At 36.9% G+C, this 21213-nt stretch overlaps 2 protein-coding genes across 3 annotated transcripts in view; one reads left to right on the top strand and one right to left on the bottom strand.

Annotated features, from left to right (window-relative positions):
* The window catches only part of MED12L (mediator complex subunit 12L), a 320540-nt gene that overhangs the window by 226625 nt on the left and 72702 nt on the right, over positions 1–21213 (top strand). The window contains exons 16-18 of the mRNA XM_029940033.1: positions 14723–14870; positions 19005–19123; positions 20166–20309. Of these exons, the coding sequence (XP_029795893.1) occupies positions 14723–14870; positions 19005–19123; positions 20166–20309 (411 nt within the window). The remainder of the gene's footprint in view (positions 1–14722; positions 14871–19004; positions 19124–20165; positions 20310–21213) is intronic.
* Positions 4390–21213, bottom strand: part of P2RY12 (purinergic receptor P2Y12) — a 41380-nt gene continuing 24556 nt past the window's right edge. The window contains exons 1-3 of one of the 2 annotated variants that reach the window (XM_029940045.1): positions 14472–14506; positions 8285–8437; positions 4390–6388 (exon numbers count right to left, since the gene is read on the bottom strand). In XM_029940045.1, coding sequence (XP_029795905.1) covers positions 5355–6365 — 1011 coding nt within the window. In that variant the 5' untranslated portion in view covers positions 6366–6388; positions 8285–8437; positions 14472–14506 and the 3' untranslated portion in view covers positions 4390–5354. Of the gene's footprint in view, positions 6389–8284; positions 8438–14471; positions 14507–21213 lie in introns of those variants that run through there. The other variant, XM_029940044.1, reaches the window with a different exon arrangement.

Here is a 21213-nt window from a genome sequence, read left to right as displayed (position 1 = left end):
ATGAAACCGTTGTCTCCTCTTTACAGTGAAAATAATTAAAATAAATAATAGTATTTGCTTTGTTGGAATGTTAAGGAAATGAAATGAGTGAAGATCCCCAAGTGTATAGAATAATGGAGGTCAGGTGGCAGGTGAAGCTGAAAGTAGAATACCTTGTATATCCTTGGTGATAGGTCAGAAAAGACAGGTGGAAAAAATCAAGGATGAAGTGTAGGTCCCAGAAATAAGAAGCTTGTCAAAATGGGAATACACTGAATTTAAAATCTTATCAGGCCACTGGGGAGTATACTCTAGACCAATAAATTTCATTCTTAGAAAATTATTTAATTCTTAGAGAAATCCTCAGAGATTGATTCCATTCTACAGATAGGAAAATTGAGTCACGGCAGTTAAGCGGTTTGGCCAAAATCCTACAACCTAAGCTCTCTTCAAACTCACATAGTCTGGCTCAGAGGCCATACTCAGAATGTACCTCGTTCTCCCACAACTGTCAAAAATCACAGATTGGGTGAACTGGTATTGTTACTAGATTGTAGAGTTCTTGAGCCAGGTATTACTGATTGATGAGTGAAGAGTAAGAATCAACTCAATATTTAATGGATGTGAAACTTTTTTCCTTACGGTGAGGTATGTGGCTGAAAACATAAATGGGTTCCATGTGATATGATCAGCAAAAGAATTGAAGAAGATATAATTAAAGGTCATAGAAATTAGAAGCCTGCCCAATGGGACTAAACTATGTTTTCCATCTGGTGTCTCTTTTGGGATTCTCCTTTGGATCGGAATTAATAGTCTAAAGGTTTTTGTTGATGTGGTTAAGCAGTAACATATATCATCTGAAAAGATGAGGAAGTATTTGTTTTCGTTTGGAATGAACGTCAAAATGGGAACTTCACAAGATCCTGTAGTTCCCATCAGATCCTAGGATGGTAAGTTCTCGATTTTAGAAAATTGTTTAAAAAATTCCACACTGGGGTAACTGAATGTGGAAATAATAATTTAAAATAAGTTATGTAGTTTAACATTAAAACCAGAAGTGTTTATAAGTAGATACTCAGTATAGAAAACCTCTACCTATGACTGGAAACAAGTGATAAATACATATTACCTGGCACATATTCATATCTAGTTTCATACTTTTATTATTAAAGGAAAGCAAGTTTGAAGAGTTCAAATATAGTCATGTGTATAGTGGAACGTGAGTTTTCCCCCTTGCATGTACATACCATTGTGTGTGGAAACATATATTTCCATTTATTGACATATCAGACCTTTGTTTCCTTTTATGATATTACATGAAGATTTACCTAATTTTTTTAATGTTTGTTTATTTTGAGAGAGAGAGAGAGAGAGAGAGAGAGAGCGAGCGCGCGCATGTGCATGCATGAACTGGGGAGGGGCAGAGAGAGAGAGAGAGAAGGAGGGAGGGTGGGAGAGATAGAATCTCAAGCAGGCTCTGTGCTGTCAGCATGGAGCCTGAAGGTGGGGCTAGATCCCAAGACCCTGGGATCAACACCTGAGCTGAAATCAAGAGTGAGAGTCTTAACTGATTGAGCCACTTATGTGCCCTGATTTACCTATTTTTTTATAAAGTTTATTTTGAGAGAGAGGGAGAGAGGCAGAGAAGAGGGAATCCCAAGCAAACTCCTGCTTTCTGTGGGAGCCTGATGCGGGGCTCTATCTCATTAACTATGAGATGTCGACCTGAGCAGTAGTCAAGAGTCAGATGCTTAACTCACTGAACCACTCACACGCCCATAACTACTTTTTTTTTTGTAAGTTACACTATAAAGTTATCACAGTTTAGTTAAGGCATTTACTGATAGGTTTTGTTTTTTCCTCAAAAATTTTCTCTATTAAAAACAGTACTTTAGGATACATATGTTCATACATTTTCATTCAATTGATCCAATATAGTAGTAAGTTTCCTAGAAATGAAACAGGTAGACACACGGATAGAGGGTTCTTTTTTTTCTGTGTATTTTCTCCCTGTTATTAGAGTTTTAGTCCAGGGATCGTCAATCTTCATTTCTCCCTTTTTTATAGATATTTTTTATTAAAGGTCACTTGCGAGAGAGAGAGATTATGTGAGTGTACACGTGAATTGGGAAGGAGTAGAGAGTGGGGCAGAGGACAGAGGAACCCAAGGGGCTCTGGGCTCTGCACTGATAGTAGAGAGCAATCATTCTTTTCTAAAGAGCCACGTACTAATGTTTAGGTTTTATATCCACGCAGTCTTCATCATAATAATTTGACCCTATTGTAGCAGGAAAGCAGCCGTGGATAAAACCTGAGTGAGTGGCTGTGTTCTAATAAACCTGACTATGGCACTGAATCTTGAATTTCGTATAGCTTTAATACAGCATGAGATTTTATCCTTTTTTTTTTTTTTCTCCCTGTTGAAATTTGAAAATGTAGAAAACATTCTTAGGTCTCAGGAGGTGGGTTTGGCTTGCAGACTAAAGTTTGCCACACCTGCTTGAGATTCTTTCTATAAAACCCACTGCAGGAAACTAACACTGACCAGGATTTATTAGCTACTAAGTCTGTGAGTAAGACTACAGTTTGCTTGTCTCATCTTCTATACTTTTCACCTTCTGGACCAGGGACTACAAAATTTATCTTTACTTTTTTTTGGTTTTAAAGTTACTGTAAAATTTGGGATGTATTATGTATATTAAAATCTCTAGTGACATGTAAAAATAGTGACCTGTCCTGTGTATCAGAGTATTCTGTAATACGGATCTCTGTCTTGAAGGGATTCAATTGGATGTTTGATGCCGGGGTATATGCAATCTATGATTTTGAATAAGGAATTCTTAACAAAATGTGACTTAAAAATTTTTTTTAATGTTTTATTTATTTATGAGAGAGAGAGAGAGAGACAGACAGACAGCCCGTGAGCAGGGGAAGGTCAAAGAGAGAGGGAGACACAGAATCCAAAGCAGGCTCCAGGCTCTGAGCTGTCGGCACAGAGCCCAACTCAGGGCTCAAACCCACGAGTTACAAGATCATGATCTGAGCCAAAGTTGGACGCTCAACCGACTGACCCACCCAGGTACCCTAGCAAAATGTGACTTAGAGTTTAATGTGAAATTGTCATATTATATATAAAAACGTAAGTAATTCCAAATACTTTACAGTTATTTTATAATACCACTTGTGTTTCTGTTTTCTCTCTCTTGTCAAAAATGTCATTTCTGAGAATCAATTTAATCCAAAGGGAAAGTTTATTTGGGAATGTCTTTGGCCACTCTACTTATTCCCAGCAGCTCATGGGGTCATGGTACCATGGCATCAGGTTTAACCCACTCTCCACCCCCTGACCTGGACGGTGGATCTGCCTTCCAGTTTTCCTAAATACAAAATGAGAAGATGAGCTTAATTGATCTCCAGTCTCCTTGCAGCTCAGCTCTCCTGCTGTTCATACAGAATGTGCTCCCTTATGCATGTGATTTTCACACGAATTCTTTTAGCCTGTGTGGCAGGAATGTTGACCAGCAGTATGTTGAATAGGCATCTGCTCTTGGTGCATCTCCACTCTCATCCATTGTTTGTGGATACCAGTGCCAGGTGAGTACAAGCAGCCGCTTGAGAGTAGATATCATTCAGAAAGCTAAGTGATTTCAATACTGAAATGTAGCTCAGCAGAACTTGTGGAGGATGTAGATAAAACTGATGACTACTGAAGTTCAGTGACCTTCCTTACATTGCAACTCACTCTTTTTATTTCCTCTCTCATCATATTTTATATTGGTATCCATGCCTTATGTTTGAGAATCATCCCTGAGTATCATAAAGAATTGAGCTAAATGATGTTAGCTTCCAACTGTGTTAAATATTTTGGTTAAGCTAAAAATAATGACGGTGAAAGGACGCCTGGGTGGCTTGGTCAGTTGAGCATCCGACTTTGGCTCAGGGTATGATCTCACAGTTCATGGGTTCGAGCCCCGCATTGGGCTCTGTGCTGACAGCTCAGAGCCTGGAGCCTGTTTCAGATTCTGTGTCTCCCTCTTTTCCTCACTGCCTTTCCCCAGCTTGCACTATCTCTCTCTCTCTCTCTCTCCCTCCCTCCCCCTCCCTCCCTCCCTCCCTCTCTCTCTCTTTCTCTTTCTCTCTCTCTCTCAAAAATAAATAGCATTTAAAAAAATTTAAAGAAGTAATGACTGTGGCTTATGTACAGTCTGTACATTATCAGTCTGATCTATTATTTCATTTACTTTTGGACTAATTCATGTGATAGGTCACCTTCAGTAGAGTCTGCCCAATAACATCTCATAAAATAGTGTTGGTAGTTAGTGTTTATTAAGTGGACTTGATGTTTGATGTAGAAGTATGTACGAGGTGAGTCATGGTATCTGATGTCTTTAAACACTGGAACAAACAAAATGTGATTTAGAATTTAATGTACATTTTTTTGTTTTACACACAAATGACAAACCAGTAATTACAAACATTTTAACATTAACATTTTCTGTTAATAGTTATGCTTTGCAACCACAGAATTAAATTTAATTTTCTCACTGAAGGAAATATTCATTAAATCAAGTAGCACTTACATTTCTAGAAGCTAGTTAATAAAAGTAAGTGGCAGTGATGGCACTGTACTTATTAAAGTTGTCAAAATATTAATAAAACTGGTTCTCCAGTATTAAGGAAAAACCTCAGGATTTTTTGGTATTAGAATGTCATAAAAGTAACCATTTTAATAACTTTGCTATTTCTGCTCCTTTTATTGGAAAGGTATTTTTAAACCTGTTCTTTCTTAATGAAAATTAAAAATCAGTCCAATTACCATTTCAATTATTTTAAATTTCCTTAGGTTTTTTGCTAATAATTAGAAGTTAGTAGTTACTATTCTTTGTGTGTCCCACTTAGGTCTTTATAATGAGTATCCCAGTAGCTGAGCTTTGGTTAGGGTCTTGGATATATGTACGTCTTAGTATAATTTTTCGTGAGAAGATTTTGATCAGATTTATCATTCTGTGTCAGTTGAGTATAACTTAATAATAATATTATGTTCAGTAACATACTTAAAAAATTACGGTCAGTATAATATGGTTTCCCATTTTGCCAAAACTCTACAAATCATGAGTTCTGTGTAGTTCAGCTTCTCACCGTCGTGATTAGTTTGTTAGTTTTGCTACACTTATCTATATGTTAGGTTTCTTTCTCTGTATTTTAAGATCGCTTTTCATACTAGAAAAGTAAATGAAAATTACTTCTGTAGTTTTCTACTACTTGTTTAAAGAGCCATTGTTTACTGACTCAGCTTACTGTTTAGTCGTATTTTTACGCAGTGTTCCTTTTGGGTGTTTAAACTACTAATAGATTGACTTATTACCTCAGCTGGTTTACATTGGAGTCTCTTCACTTGGGTCCTGTTCTTTTTTCCTTTTTGCTTGAGATGAAGATGTTGCAGAAATGGGACACTTCAGCATGCTCGTTAAGGAGTTTTTGAAGGACTTGCAAAGGAAAAAGTAAATGAATGGATCCAGGCATGCATTTAAGGAAGTTAACCAAAGGGTGCTCTCTTTAACATAGAACAGAGTATTTTCAGCAGAGCAGTCGAAGACATCCCTCGTCTGGCTCAGGGTATAGGGAATGCGGGCAAAATGGAAAGGAACAAAACAAATAAAAAACACAGCAATGATAATGAAAACTTTGATGTTTACCTTTTTCTTAGGGACTTTGCCCACGCCCCTTGTTCTGACATATGACCTGTACAGTTCTTTTGTAATAAGGGTGTAACATACAATGACAATTAAGAAATTAATCCAGAAAATGACTTGACAGATGTAATTGACTATTTCGTGCCAGACCAGACCAAACTCCGATTTGAAGAACGAGCATTTCTTTACATTCTTTTCTCTTGGCCTCCTGTTGGTCAGAATCATGTTGGGCAAAGAGAGTAAGAACATGAATGCCCAGATTACAACAGAGAGGATCTTAGCCCCCAAGAGATTGTTGGGGTTGGATGTCTTAAATGGCCGGGTGGTTTTCTGGTAGCGATCAATAGTTATCAGTCCCAGGAATGAAATACTAATGTACATTGTGAAATAAAATATGACAGAGGTTACTTGGCATACAAAGGTTCTCAGTGGTCCTGTTCCCAGCTTCGTATCACTGAGGATTTTGAATGGAAAAGTCAGAATCATGAGAAGATCAGAAATGACTGTGTTCTTAAGAAAAATAATAAAGTTGGATTTACTGCGGATTTGAAAGAAAATCCTCATTGCCAGGCTGTTTGTGATGAGTCCAACAAAAAACAGGACGGTATAGAGGAGCGGGAAGAGGACCTGGGTGATTTTGTAATCTCTGGTGCACAGGCTGCCATTTCCAGCCACAGAGGTGATGTTGTCCATGGCTTGTGTCTCTTCTTTGCTATCTAGGGGAGGAGGAAAGGATGGTTATTTTCAGTCCCATACCACTGATTTTGTCTTATCTCTGTGTAACTTTTTTGGACAGCCTTATTTAAAAATTGAGTTTTCCGATCCCTGTTACAATAGTCAGAACACAGAAAATTGAACCTCAGAATACTTTATCATGGTAAAGCCTCTATCTCTAGCAAATAAAATGGTCTAAAGTCTGTTACCTGAAGGTATAGATACTTTGTATTTCTCATTTGCTAAATGTTTGCCTCTTAAAGGTCATTTTAATTTTTCACAATTGTGCACGTATATACAGAAACTCTAAGAGAAACTTGTGAATTGTTCTTTATTCCTCTCCAGCTTCATTTCCCTGCCATGTAGCTTTTCTGTTTCTATTCACAGCTACTTTTCCAGCACCATCCTTATTCCTGGAGGGCTTTATTTACTCTGATAACGTTAAAGGGTTCTAAAAGATTTGACTGATAATTGGCTATTAGAATTTGAAAGTTAAAAGTGGAAAGAAATTTGTATAAAATCACTTATGTGTAATTTATTGTTAAATACTAAACCAGAAATTAAACTTTCCTTTATAATTTGAAGCTACCTCTGCTTGTATATTGCTGAGTAATCCATTAAAAAATCCACCTCATAGACTTAATTCTGTAGCTCCAAATATTTTAACCCATATATTTCTCATTTCGTACTTTGCACAGTGTATTTGGAATTTTTGCATACATTTTCTTGAATATTATTCAATACAAAAAATATTTAAAAAAATAAAGTGGTCATCAACGGTATTCTTCAGAAACAGCCAGGACATACTTTCTAAGTATACAGAGTATATAATGGTAGCTAAAATAAAATACTAAAGCCATGTCCTTGCCTTCTTCCATAGATTATTATACCACAGCAGGCAGCTGTAACAGAAACTAACACTTGGCTTGAATACATTATCTGGAATCTAAGTTTTGAAAAAATTTTTTGTAGTTTTTACTTGAGAGAGAGCAAGAATGTGAGCAGGGGAGAAGCGGGGAGGGAGGGAGAGAGAGAGAATGAATCTCAAGCAGATTCCATTCTCCATGCTCAGCCCATAGAGGGGCTACATTCCAGGAAGCTGGGATTATGACCTGAGCAGAAATCAAGAGTTGGACATTCAACCACCTGAGCCACCCCTGAGGTTTGAAATTTTAAATGAAATTTGTAATATTTTTTTTATCATAGGCAATTGGAATTGATTTTCTTTGAATATGATTCCTAAATATGAGACATGGTGATATTAAAAGCACATATCCAAATTAAAAAAATTCCATCAGAAAGACTTAAATATGACCACTAAAAATAAGATTAAATTCCCACAAATTTAAGTTTTCATTGTTTAATTATTGAAAGTAAAAGTTTCATATTGTCACAATTATGCCTTCAATTTTTAACACCTCCTCACTTGTTTACCTTTAAAATAAAACAAACGAAAATCAGTACTAAATTGATATAAGATCATAGGTTTTAAGCTTTTTTGTTATTGCTATTTACCCTTATTTGTACATTGTCTGATACTTTTTTGGAAATTATGCACTGGGAATGCTAATATTGCATTGACAGTGTCTTATTTAGTGAGTATTCTTGAGAGTAAGATTTTTACCTCCATGTGTCTATATTTAAATCTTACTTTACATTCCAGGTAAAATACACTCTATGTACTTTATCTCCATGTGGTGTGTGTATGTTTAATTAAGAAGTTAATGGTTGTCCTAACACCATTAATACAGCTTGTATTTTAATTTTTATTCCACATAAGTCCAGGCATTGACATTAATTATTAAGGTTTCCAATTTTATGAAAACTTGACAAACATGTACACATTCATCATCATGTAAACACCTGTATTTCTCAAATACTTTCAGATATAAAATTACCTGGTGACTTTGTTGATTCAGGAGGATTTAAATGTATCCATTAATTGGCAGTTAATGCACCCTGCGGAGTAGTAGCTGGTATTTTCCTTTTAATGTCTTAGTTTCGTTGTTATAACTATCTTCTGAGCTTTCATCAGTAAAGTCTTGAGTATTCTAGAGAGAATGAGAGAGAGGAAGAGAGGACTTCACAATCAGAAATTACCTTCCAGTGCCCTGGACTCAAAGCTGTGCAGACACTCTATTTCCGTCTGGCCGTTTTTAGTTCTTCTCCTTTTATTGCCCTGAGAAATGTGGAGCAGAGTGGGCAAGAATTCATCTTTTCAAACACAGTTTAAAATCTTGCTGCTTTTTGCTGAAACCTGCCACAGAGTTTGATGTTTATGAGTTCTTTTGGCTGTTTCGCATGCATACAATAAATCCATGTTGAGAGTAAGCTTTTCGAAGTCCGCTTCCTGAAGAAGATTGCAAGCTTGCTTTCAGATCATTATTTACCTGAAAACATACTGTGCTCAAGCCCGGTGATATATTGCCTTTTAACAAGTAATTACATTAGCTTGAAATGTGTGCTTGTTACAGATGTTAAGTCTCTTGCTCCTTGTTTTTTTCCTGGTTAATAATGTCATTATTTTAAATCTGTGTTTGATCAAGTCTTTGTACGTGAAACAGTTTCCTCTCATTATAAATTTGAAGATTCCAAAATTACATTAAAAATGAAAAACAGTTATATCCATTGCCAGGCTTATTATATAACGTGTCTTTCATGCTTTTCTTAAATAGAATTTGAATATAAATATAATTTTTTATAATCTAGCTTTTGGTTTGGGGGAATATATTTTTAATTAAGGGATCTCTGATTGTAACCTTTATATAAATGCTTTTGATGCTCTCTCAAACACACATAGAATATTTGAACTGAAATTTCCCTTTGTTTCCAGTAGATCCACTTGGCTTGGTGCCTAAACGTATGTCTTGGTTACTTCTTCCTTTTGAGTTTTGAGTGGGTCTATCGCTGCATATATTAAATAATCATTAAAATCAATTTTCAAAGGGCAGAACAGTGGCTCAGCATCGCCTAGAAAGTTGTGACAAATGCACATTCTTGGGCACCAACTAAGCTCCAGTGAATCTGAAACTCTGGGTGCACCCCTTAACTATACTTACTTTAATGAACCTACCAAGTGAGGCTCATGAACAGTAAAATCTGAAGATCACTGATTTAAACCCATCTGAGAATTTTGTTGGCAGTAGGACTTAAGTATTAAGCTGTAAATCTGAGTAATTTTGGGGCACCTGGGTGGCTCATTTGTTAAGAGTCTGACTCGATTTCAGCTCAGGTCATGATCTCATGGTTGTGGGGTCTAGCCCTACATGGCACTCAGCACTGAGGGTGGAGCCTACTTGGAATTCTCTCTCTTCCTCTCTCTCTGCCCCCCACCCCCCACTTGTGCTTATGTGTGCTCACCATCAAACAATCAACTTTAAGAAGTATTTGAGTAATTTCATATCCTAGTGTAAAACAAAAATTTCCTGTATAAATCTAATGAAAAGGAGTCTCATTTTTTTCTGGATTTAAAGAAGTTCTTCCATTTTAGGTTGAGTAAGAAATGAGAAGTGGCTGCTAATTTCTCATTCCTTTGACACAGCCTCTCCCTGCATGCACAGTCCCTTCTTACATTGCTGCCTGAGGCCTATCCCTCATGTCACATTTATTTGGATGTTAATTTCTTCTAAACAGAAAAAGCTGACATATTGAATGATTCTGCTAAAAGAAATAATTTGAAGGCCTCTTTTAAGAATTTTTAATTTTAATAGTTTAAAGTTTTTATGTAACTAACTCCATTTTTAAAAAAGTGGTGGTTTTTACTACTTTCTGGATATGGGGTAGAGTGGTCTGTGCAATTTACTTCTTTATGATAGCTGGGTTTACATCTGAACGTTTAAGCATACATAGTCATAGAGTGTTGAAATATAATATCTTGTTTTGTTAGAAGGAGTGTCCCATTTCATCTATTTTTCATTAGTGTTTGGAAGACAAGGAAGTATATCTAGAGTGGGATTCTTTTTTTGTCTCCTAAAAAGAACATTAATTTTTTAATATTTAAGATTCTATGATGATTGGGTCACTATAGAAATACTAGGATGTATGAGTGAGGTAAAAGGTGAGACCACTGCTCTGATAATCTCACCTCTGTTATCATATCTTATGAACACAGACACATGCTTTGGCATTATTTCTAATGATTTGATGATGATTTAAAGGAGGCTTCACTTTGATTAACTCCAATACTTCCGTTTAAGGGTAGTTGTCTCAAGAGACCTATTTTAATTTCTGTAGTACTACAAGCCTTGTAGGGTTTTGGACCTGTCTCCTCCACGTTTCTTGCTCACTAAAGTCTTTGTGAATGTCATATTATCTGAAGTAAAAGAGAAAGTAATCATGAGGATGAGATTTTCAGAATGTTCTTTATAGGGAAGATGACCTGTTCAACCCAAGCACAGCAGCAGGCTACTAGGACACAAGTGGCCAGCTTTCCAGAAACATGGCAGTTGATTCTTTTTTCTGCCCAGTAAGTTGTGTCCTTCAGGGTATAAATAATAGAGTATTTGTCTGGGACAGATATCCAATCATTAATATTACTTACAACTATGCAACTTGAGGATTCTTTTATACCTAGTTGAAGGAATAGAGAACTCATTCGTACTTTAGGATATATTTGGTCCATTCTCTTTGCTTGACCTTGTTCTCATGTAGGATGAATTGCTATTTGAAGACGCTTATTTTCTGTAAGTACAAAAGTTTGATATAAACAATTCTTGTGGGCCAATGAAAATCCTTCACTTTTAAAATATCTCTGCCTTTCCTCTTTGAAGATTAGTAAAAGCTATCATGATTTCCCTAAAGATATTACGTATCAGATACAAATATGGTCTTCAGGCCCCATCTTTTTTTAATCTTATCCCCTCACTCTTAACTCTTGATTTGGCTTCTGGTCCACATCTCTGAGCAAATCATAGCCAGTAAACAGATAAAAGTTTTTGTAAGTTCCTTATTTCCTTACCTTAGATTTTTCCCTGTAGTTTTACCACTTTCTTCCCCCAAGTAGAGAGTTGTCCTTCCTTTCTTTACAAGCTAAAGCAAACAAGAAGCCATTGTTTCCTATCTCCTGTATCAGTTATCTACCTTCCAGTCTGAATGTCCTTCTTGGAGATTCTTTTAATTGAAACATACTCTGGGAACAAGAGTTTGCCTTTGGTTGTCCTAATACACTTTCCTCCCTCACCTTTCAAGCGATTGTTTCCCTGACCATCTACTAGGAAATGCAGGCTACTTGCCTCACTCTTCCCATTTCACCATCTACTCTTACCACAATCCCGTTTCTGGCTATCGGCCCCTACCAGAGAAACTTCTCTTATGAAGTTCATGTGTAATTTGGTTTTGTTTTAATTTTCTTAAATAAGTCCGAGATGCAACATCCATTGTGCCTTCTTGCTGCTTTCGACACTGTTGATGGCCTTCGTTAAGTGTCCCCTCTCTGACTTATATGCCCCACATTTGTCCACTGATTATTAACTATGGAGATTATGTGTGAATCATTTGATGGCTTATTTATCTCCTTTATATCTCCACTCTCCTGGTTCCCCCCTTACCTCAGAAGAAATCCCTCCCAGGGACATATTGCTCTTATTTCTAAGCAGTTACCTCTGCATAAGTCCTCAGTCAGACCACCTAGTATGTGTCTACCTACGCCTCAAATTCCTCTCACCTCAGGTGAATTCATGAGCTCCCTGTCTTTATAAGCTGCTTCCCTCCCACCCTTCCACCAGTTTTATCTAGGGAGTCCATTTTGAAATCTAGTGAGATGCACATTCACGTAGCTGCCTAATTCTTTGCTAATTTCCTTCAGTACCTCTTGGTTTTGCTTATTTCTTTATTCAGGCCACTAAGACCTAGTTTTTACACCGTACTGACTTTTTTGCTCTTTGTCTCTGCTTCTCATTTCTCCTCTTTAGTTTTATCAGCACTTAACTATCAGGTTAAGTTTTTGACAAATCTAGTTTTTGTTCTTATCTTCATCCCTGCCCTGTTTTAGTCGTGTGTTCTTTCATTAGTCCACTTATTTATTCATTGTTTAATGTATTCACCATATATTAAGTGCCTTCTCAGTGCCACTGAGGGGAATATAAATTTGAATAAAACAAACCTGGGGTTCTCCCTCACACAGTTGACAGTGTAGCTGGGAAGACAGATGATAAACAAATACCCCAATGAGTGAGTTACATTGTGGCAAGTGCTCCCCAGGCTCTCTTTCCCTCTTCTTCCTCCTCGGCCAAGGGCATTCACTCAACTAAGGTGACACTGAGGGACCTGGTGCTGCGATTGTGCACGACACATCCACACACGAGGGTCAGGCTATTGAGAGTATTTTAGGTGGCGGGAGGAGTAAGAGCATGGGAAGGAAGTCCCCTGGTGTCTTTGGAGACGTTGAGTAATACAGGTCAGTGTGGGTCTGAGGCGCATGCAAGTGAGAAGTGGAAGTGTAGAAATCTGAATGGACGGCAGTGGGCTCTCTGAAATGCTGCCTGCTAGTGATTTGCATGCCGCATCTCAGTTCTTACAAAACCCTCACAAGGAGCATCATGTTAGCGCGTTTTTCAGGGGAAAGGTCCGAGGCCCAGAAAGGCTCATTAGGACCGAAACACTCATGACATTGGAGCCTGCAAGTGTTAGAACCTGAGTTTAGTCACAGCTCTCTCTTACCCTGATCTTGGACTGTTATTGGTACGGTGTGGAGCCATAGTATCTATGTGTTGTGACGAGCCCTTGGGTCATGCCAAGATAACTTCTTTTACTACTACATTTGGGCTTGTAGCTCTGCAAATGCTGCTTTTATGACCCTGAATCTGTGCTCCCAGAGGAAAGGAAACATTCAACCTTGTATATTCTCAGAATTCCCAGTGTCTTGTCTTACTATAGTAGATACTCTAAAAGCATTTGTTCAATAACTTTGATAACATCTTTCCATGACCCATCACGCAGAAGGTTCCATTAGAACTATTTGACAGGCTGGCACTGCCTGAGTTTTGTACAGTATCCTTAGTGCCCTCCTCCTGTTCCCTTTACAGGGCTCATATGTACACATCCCATCAGACAAGAAGAGAAATATATCAGTGGTACTATGTAATGGCAACAAAAATTGGAAATTAATAAGCAGCTCAGGTCATGCCTGTGTGCGGTCAAATGTAGGAATCACACTCTGTGTTGACTTTATCCTGTGATTAGGTCTGTCTTTTGAAACTTTAGAGATTTGGATATTCAGAATATTAAATAACAACAGTTCCTAGAAGAGACTGTTCCCAGCTCTATTATTTTTTTAAGATGCAAATTTCAACACCTGAAACGTTACTAATACTGCAAAGGGTGGCAAGGATGGACTGGCAGGGTGTACAAATGCATATTTCTGGTGGAGTGTAACAGAAAGGGCAGCAGTGGGATTATAAAGGGGTGCCTGGAATGCAACTATGTGAGAAGGATGGAAGGGTCTGTGCCCAACACAGACAAACACGTACATAAAGATAAGAAAAGAGGTTGTACGAGGGGATAGAGCTTGGAAACTTACTAAGACAATGGAAGAGTATAGGATCTAAGAGAGAAATTTAGAGAGAATAATGCAAAATCAGTCCTAAGAAAGAATATACCCTCTCCTGTTTCACTTGGGGTAAGGAATGTGTTTAACAGCCTGTGTGTGGTTTTGTTATGTTTGACAAAGTAATTTCTTTTCCCTTTTGGGAAAAATAGTGCTTGAATTTACTGAGTCTGCTGCACAGGGGTGGAGAGTTATTCGACTAGAGAAAAGTGGTCTTGAACATGTTTGCATGTGCAACTATATTACCTCACACCTAATGAGACCTGGACTCTATTGTTAGGTCATTTGGAAATAAATACACATACGCCCCACACAGTACTGTTGGAGGCCAATGGAACAGTTTTTCTCAAAGTATTTGAGGATCCCAGCAAGATCATTGTTTTGAAATATGAAATATTTAATGATGCCATATATAGAAAATCAAGCTTTCTAAGAGATTACATTTTCCATAAGGATAAGTATGGCTAAAGAGTATGTAATATGTGAAATTAATACCCTGTTAAATTTTAAACAACGAAAAGTTTTCAAGAGTCAAAACTTACTCTGTAGGGTACGCCCACATCAAATGCTTCTATTAAGACTTCGAGTCAGTTGACACTTTTTTTTACTTTAGCAAGTTCCGAACTGGAAAAACAAGGGTGTTGCCAGTGGAGGTTGAGGTGAATTGAAAGGTGGGCGGGATGCCACCACCGCCAGCCAGCATGGGGAGGCTGTGGTTAGTGCATTTCATGGAGGTGAAATGCAGCCCCGCCCCTGCAAGCAAGGGTTTCAAAATGCATTTTCTGTTTTTCAGGATGAATCTTCAAGTCATGAATGTAACCAGCGTACAATCCTTCTTTATGGAGTGGGCAAAGAGCGTGATGAAGCAAGGCATCAGCTGAAGAAGATTACCAAAGATATCTTGAAAATCCTAAATAAGAAGAGCACGACAGAGACGGGCGGTAAAGAGCCTTAATCCCTTTGCTCCCATTGGGCTGTCCTTTGCCTTTCCTCTTAGCACAGCCTTTATCAGAGTCCTGTACATCACTGTCAACAGCGTGTTTCCTCTCCTGAATGACTGTCATCTTGAAATATGAATAAGCACATTGAAGTTTTAAGGCCGTGGTTCCATTTATAGTAGGCTTTATATTAAAAGAGCATGTTCTCTAGCTAGATGGAGGTAATTTAATTTTCTGCTCCTTTTTTGTTTTTAATTCTTCCCAAACTTTCTACACTAAGCCTAAACGAAGTACTGAGGAATGGGTTGGAAAACCCTTAGTCTGGAAGAGTTCCGCTTCTTTAGTTCTCTGCCATCCTGTTTGAAGCTTGTAGTTGGCTCTGAGTGCTCACATTTGCACCATAATTGAAAATCATGACAGTGTAGTTGCTGATCTTTTCTTACATTAGTCAGAAGAATACTTGAAATAGGTTGCTACGTATCAACACGAATGATTTCAACTCAGAGAATCGGGTCTTCACTCAATAATGCCTTCTTTCCTAGGAGCAGCCTTTCCCTATGGTTTGGACATAGTTTTTTTTACATGAAGCTATGCCTTAAATTATGTCACCACATTGCATAATTGGAATTTTCTAATTACCCACTTCACATTTGCCTAATTACTCTTTTCGAGGATTGTTTATTTTATCAGGCAGTCATAAGATTTAAAATAAGATATCCTTACATGTATTTCACTACCCTTACTGGTGTTTAGTTCTTATTACTTAAATAATCAAAGGAAAAAAAAAAGTTTGGGTTTTCCTATCTAAAAAGGGTTCTTCCTTCCACATGGCACAGACTTCTCTAGGAACCCTACGTTGTTGTTCAATACAAAAGACATATGTGTCTGTGAACCTCTCTCCCCTCAAAATCTCCAGTCTGTAGACTTTGACCAGATATTTTACTAGAGCTTGCCCCCGCTAGATTTTTGATACAGAAAAGTACAGATACAACTAATAGAAATAGCTCTCTGTCATCTCCCTCAGTAGGGGTGCACATGCAGAAACAAGGTACAAAAGCAACGTGTTATTCAGTGGGAATGTGGTATTGCAGGTCCGATGTCTGAGGCAGTCGTCTGTATAGCATAGTGGGAGAGTTAACCTTCATGTGATTTATAGCACGTCCCTGACCCCAATCCTGACCATTGCCCCTGAAGGGCCTACTACCACACTGGCTTCGTGAGGGAACAACCAAGAATTGTGGATGGGAAATGAAACCTTGTTCTTGTTGGCCTGTCATTACTGAGCTTGGTTTAAAACAAACAAACAAACAAACAAAAAATCCCCCACAGAAACGAAGAACCTGATCTAAGAAAAACTGTTGATCTGTTTATTTGCTGTTTCTCTTTGTTCGAGAAAAGAGGAAACGGATTGCATTTAGAAGGTTGTATTTACAAGGCTTGTAACTAGCTAACAAAGGAATTTGAAACTTCTTTTTGTGTACTTGGAAACAAGGTGGACACTGTATTCTTTAGAAAGGTCATTAATACTTGTTTTATCAAAATTAGTTGTAGAGAGGCTTTCCCGCCCTTAGTGAATTTTGGGGTTTAGACGGTTGAGTGGGATTGGAAGAGGGAGGAAGTAATGCAGTCTTTTTCTGTTGAGCTTACTTCCTTCCGTCACAGTGAATGCTGAACGCCAGACTACTGTCTATCCTATCTTTGTACCAGTCTCTTAAATAGCTCACAAAGAGCACATTATTGCTTTCCACACTACTTTTTAAGTTATCAGCCACTGTGGAGTGGAATTTACAATGGGGATTTTTGTCTTTCCCTCATTTTAGATAAAATTCCTCAATCAGAAATGTGTTAATTTGGGGTGTAGTGAGCTGCCTTCTGTTGTTAAATAGTCAAATTTTAAGTCCCTACTTAAAACCTAGTATGTTCGCCAGAAGCTAGCTAGCTGTACTTTAGGTTAATGGTAATTTGTCTGTCATTTCAGCAAGGAGAATTGGTAAGGCACGAAAATAGAGTTTGTGTTAGCATGTATTTAACTTTGCCTTCAAAATGGTTTTATATGGTTTTGAGGAAATCATTAGAAGGGTTCTCATATCAGCCAGGCCTTATCTAGGAGTTTAAATGACACTTCCAGTTGAACATAGTAAATTTTCATTTTATATTTACTTTGGCCCATCATCTTTGGTTGTCAGTGTTGTGTTTTTTAGTACATTAATGAAATTCACCTTGACAATGAAGACAAATGTCAGGATTTCAACATTTTTTTTTATAAAGAAGACCAAAGTTAAGCAACAAAAGAGCAATAACATACATTATGAAGGCAAATTTAATAAAGTAAATGAGGAAAATCTGTAAATTATGACTAAATTGCTATTCGTGTAAATATACTTAAACTAGTCTATTGAGAACCAGCAATAATTTCTTAAATTTTTTTTGAAAGTGAATGTAAATTGCCAAAAATCAATTGTATATTCTTTATATGAGATTTTAAAAAGGTAGCTACATGTAAGTAAAATAAATCCTGTTTAACATGCCTTGCAGCACCCCCCCCCCCACCAGGATGCATTTGTGAGTTTTTACTTACTTCAAGTGTCTTATTTTTGTTTGTTTGTTTTGAGTCCCAGGAAAGACTGAATAAAAATACTAACTTCACATTACATGTACATACATTGTACCCATAATCATTGATATGAGTTTTTAGCCTTGGATTGATGAATATAGTAAGTGAAAAATTCAAAACGTGGATATTTTAAACATGCTTATTATATATGAATCGATTTACTGAAGGCAAACCACCATATTTAAAATTAGAATAGGTATTGACAAACAAGTAGGTTTAATGAACTTCTTCTTCTTGGTGTTAGATTTAGTGTTTTGAACAAAAGTGGCACAGTCAAGTACCTTTTGTTACTCATCACGTATTGATTCTATTTTAATCTGATATCAGGGTTTATTTGCTTTAGGAAATAAAACACCCTCTAGACTATGCTTCCTTATATTTGAAAGAGAATCTCTTTTCTTTGAATGCTTTTTTTCTAAAACCATTAGATTTACCTTCAACAAAATCTTCTTGAGTTCTGTGAAATACTTGTGTGTTTAATAGGAAAAAAATCGGTAAAATGGCCTTTGTTCTCTGCAAGTAAACTTTCCTAAATAAGATATGAGTGATGGAGCTCCTTTCTCATGACCACTCAGAATCATGGTTTTGGAAATGATCGTAGAGATCATATAATCCGATCTTTGTGGTTTTTTTTTTTTTTTTAAGATTTTTTTCTTTATGAATCCATATTTTTAATGATACTTACAATAGGATTTAATTCTTTTTGGATTTTATCCTTAGTACTGTCAGGAAAAACTAGAGCCCCCTGGGATAAGTAGTGTTTATATTTTGGGGTTTTTTTGGAATTTTCTTTAAACTTCTTAATGCTAAATTGATAAATGTAGCACATTCCCATTATGTGGAAAGATTTAGTTTCTTGCTACCCCTAAACATGCAAGAATGGTATACATTTCCTTCTTTACATACTACACTTGAGGAGAAATATCTTGGTGAGTGTCTCAAGAAGATGCCAGTGACATTTCCCATTACATCACTGTGACCATGGGTAATTTTTATCCCTTTTTGTTGTTGTTTTTATATTTTAAGAGTTGGTGAAAAATGTTTATTGGAGTATTTCCCATTAGTAGCCAAAATATGGAAACTACTCAGTAGGATGAATAAATAAAGAGGGTATATCATACATTAATATGTTCTATATGAATGAGAATTATTACTTTTTAGAACAAATTAAAGTTGACTTCAACAGCGTGGATCAAGCTCAGAAGCATATTGTTCTGTGAAAGATGCTGGATGTAAAAAGTATCTCTCATATGGATCCAAACTGGGCATTACTAATCCAAGTCTTAAGATGTTAGGATCTTGGTCCCCTGGGGCCGAGAGGTAACTAGAAGGTGCCCGAGGAGGTTGTCGGGGGGGCTGGTGTGTGATTTTGTGATTTGAGTCTCAAATATGTGAGTGTTTTTACTTTGTAGATTATCGTAGTTTGCACTGCTTCATATATGTTATACTTCAATAGAAAGTGTCCACTGAAAATGTCAAGGTCTTCTATTAAATGAAAAGTAATGTATCTACTATATGTTTAGTTGGAGATGAAGGACAAAAAGCCAGGAAGAACAAACAGGAAGCATTTCCGACTCTGGAGACTGTGTTCACAAAACTTCAACTCCTTTCATATTTTGATCAGCATCAAGTGACATCTCAGGTAGCCATTTAAAGCTGTGTATTTTGCATTTGGGTATTCATTTGCACTACATAACAATTTCTTTCATGTTCATGGAGTGCATGCTTTTGGCTTCATTTGGTTTGAGAAATACATTTTTTAAAACATATTTATTTTGAGAGAATGATGGCAGGCTATGGGCAGTGCCAGAGAGAGGGGTGGGGACATAGGTTCCAAAGAAGGCTCTGTGTTGACATCAGAGAGATGATGACCTGAGTTAAAGTCAGATGCTTAACTGACATAGCCACCCATACGCCCTATCAGTATGCTTTTTAAAAGTATTTGAAATCCTTTCAATCTCTTTAAGTATTTCAGTTTTAAGTGTCATGTTGCCTTATTTAGAGATATTAATTTTTTTCACAAATATTTTTATCTTACAATAATAATAATAATAATAAATAATCAACACTGTATCAAATATTCCCTAATGTAATACGTAGTACATTTTGATCCTACATTACTATTGCTAAGGGAGAAATCTGTTGATGAGTGAAATAGAATACTACTTAAATGAAAAGAAACCAGATGTGTGTTGTTTCATAAATCCAGTTCAAATAAATGTTATCTGGAAGTCAGTTAGCATTTGTAGCAGTTTCCCATTAGGTCAAAGTCTTAAAGAAATCTTTATATCTTCAAAATAACAGTTGTTGTAAAGAAGTTGTTTGTTATAGGGTTTTGGTTTCTGTGGAACTATGTTTTAAATTAAAAAAAATTTTTTTTTAAATTTTTATTTTTGAGACAGAGAGAGAGACAAAGGTATGGTAAGTGGGAAAGGGAGACACAGAGAGAGAGGGAGACACAGAATCCGAAGCAGGCTCCAGGCTTTGGGCTGTCAACGGAGGGCTCGAATTTATGAACCATGAGGTCGTGATAGGAGGTGATTTCAGATGCTTAACCAACTGAGCCACCTAGGTGCCCTCTATGATTTAACTTCTAAATAGAATATATAAGTTCAAGTTTCTTAAAAAATTAACATAATCATAATTACTGGTCTCCTAATTATGTTCACATTTTTGTTGTCCAGATCTCCAACAATGTCCTGGAACAGATCACAAGCTTTGCTTCAGGAACATCCTATCATCTCCCTTTGGCTCACCACATTCAGCTGATCTTCGACCTCATGGAGCCAGCGCTGAACATCAATGGACTGATTGACTTCGCAATACAGGTGTCAAAGAGGGCCTGCTTCTCTGAGTTTAAGGAAAGCATAGCTGCTAGTCCTCACACAATTTGAATTGAATGGACCACTGTATTTTTGAGTAATTGAGACCTGAATCAACAGTATTCATCTAACATTTTAATGGCAGCTATGTCCATAATTATCAGTAAATAAGTAGTATAATTGGAGCTAAACTATATAATAGTCATTTAAAAATGTGAGGGTTTTGAGGATTTATTTTTGTCTTTTACTTAAGAAAAGATAAAAGTTTACCATTTATTTTAGATTATATTTTAGGTTAAGTACAAAAAAAATAAAACCATGTGATTTGATTTGTCACATTCCCTTTTTTTTTTTAAAGGAATTACCATTTCATTTTTTTAAGTTTATTAATTTTGAGAGGGGTGGAGGGAAGAGGGAATCCCCAGCAGACTCTTTGCTGACAGCTCAGAGCTGAACTGTGCATTCAGTCTGGTGAACTCTGAGATCATGAACTTAGCTGAAATCAAGAGTCAGATGCTTAACTGACTGAACCACCCAAGTGCTCATGTCCCATTACCTTTCCTATACTTGAGTTTGTTTATTATGTTATTAGTGAATAGAATTAAAACATGTTTTCCATTACTTATTGGAGGTGTTAGTTTATTGATAACAACACAATAATGATAAATAACGTCTGTGTTCTTAAGACTGGAAAAGAAGGGAAAAAGTGAGACGTGGGGATGTTCTCTGAAATCATCTGGTCTAGAACTTTGGCCTTCCCTCAAGTTTTGATAGCTATTTCAGTGTTGGATACTTCCTGACTCTGTGTCCCAGGATGTCCAGAGAGAAGAAAACTGGTAGAATTTGACAGGTGATTGTACATAAAACCAGTTTAATTCTTCGGGGCTTGTTTTCTCATATACTGTACTTG

Source organism: Suricata suricatta, chromosome 5 (assembly GCF_006229205.1).
Source record: "Suricata suricatta isolate VVHF042 chromosome 5, meerkat_22Aug2017_6uvM2_HiC, whole genome shotgun sequence".
NCBI classification, from domain to species: domain Eukaryota; kingdom Metazoa; phylum Chordata; class Mammalia; order Carnivora; family Herpestidae; genus Suricata; species Suricata suricatta.
This window is presented reverse-complemented; position numbering and strand designations above follow the sequence as displayed.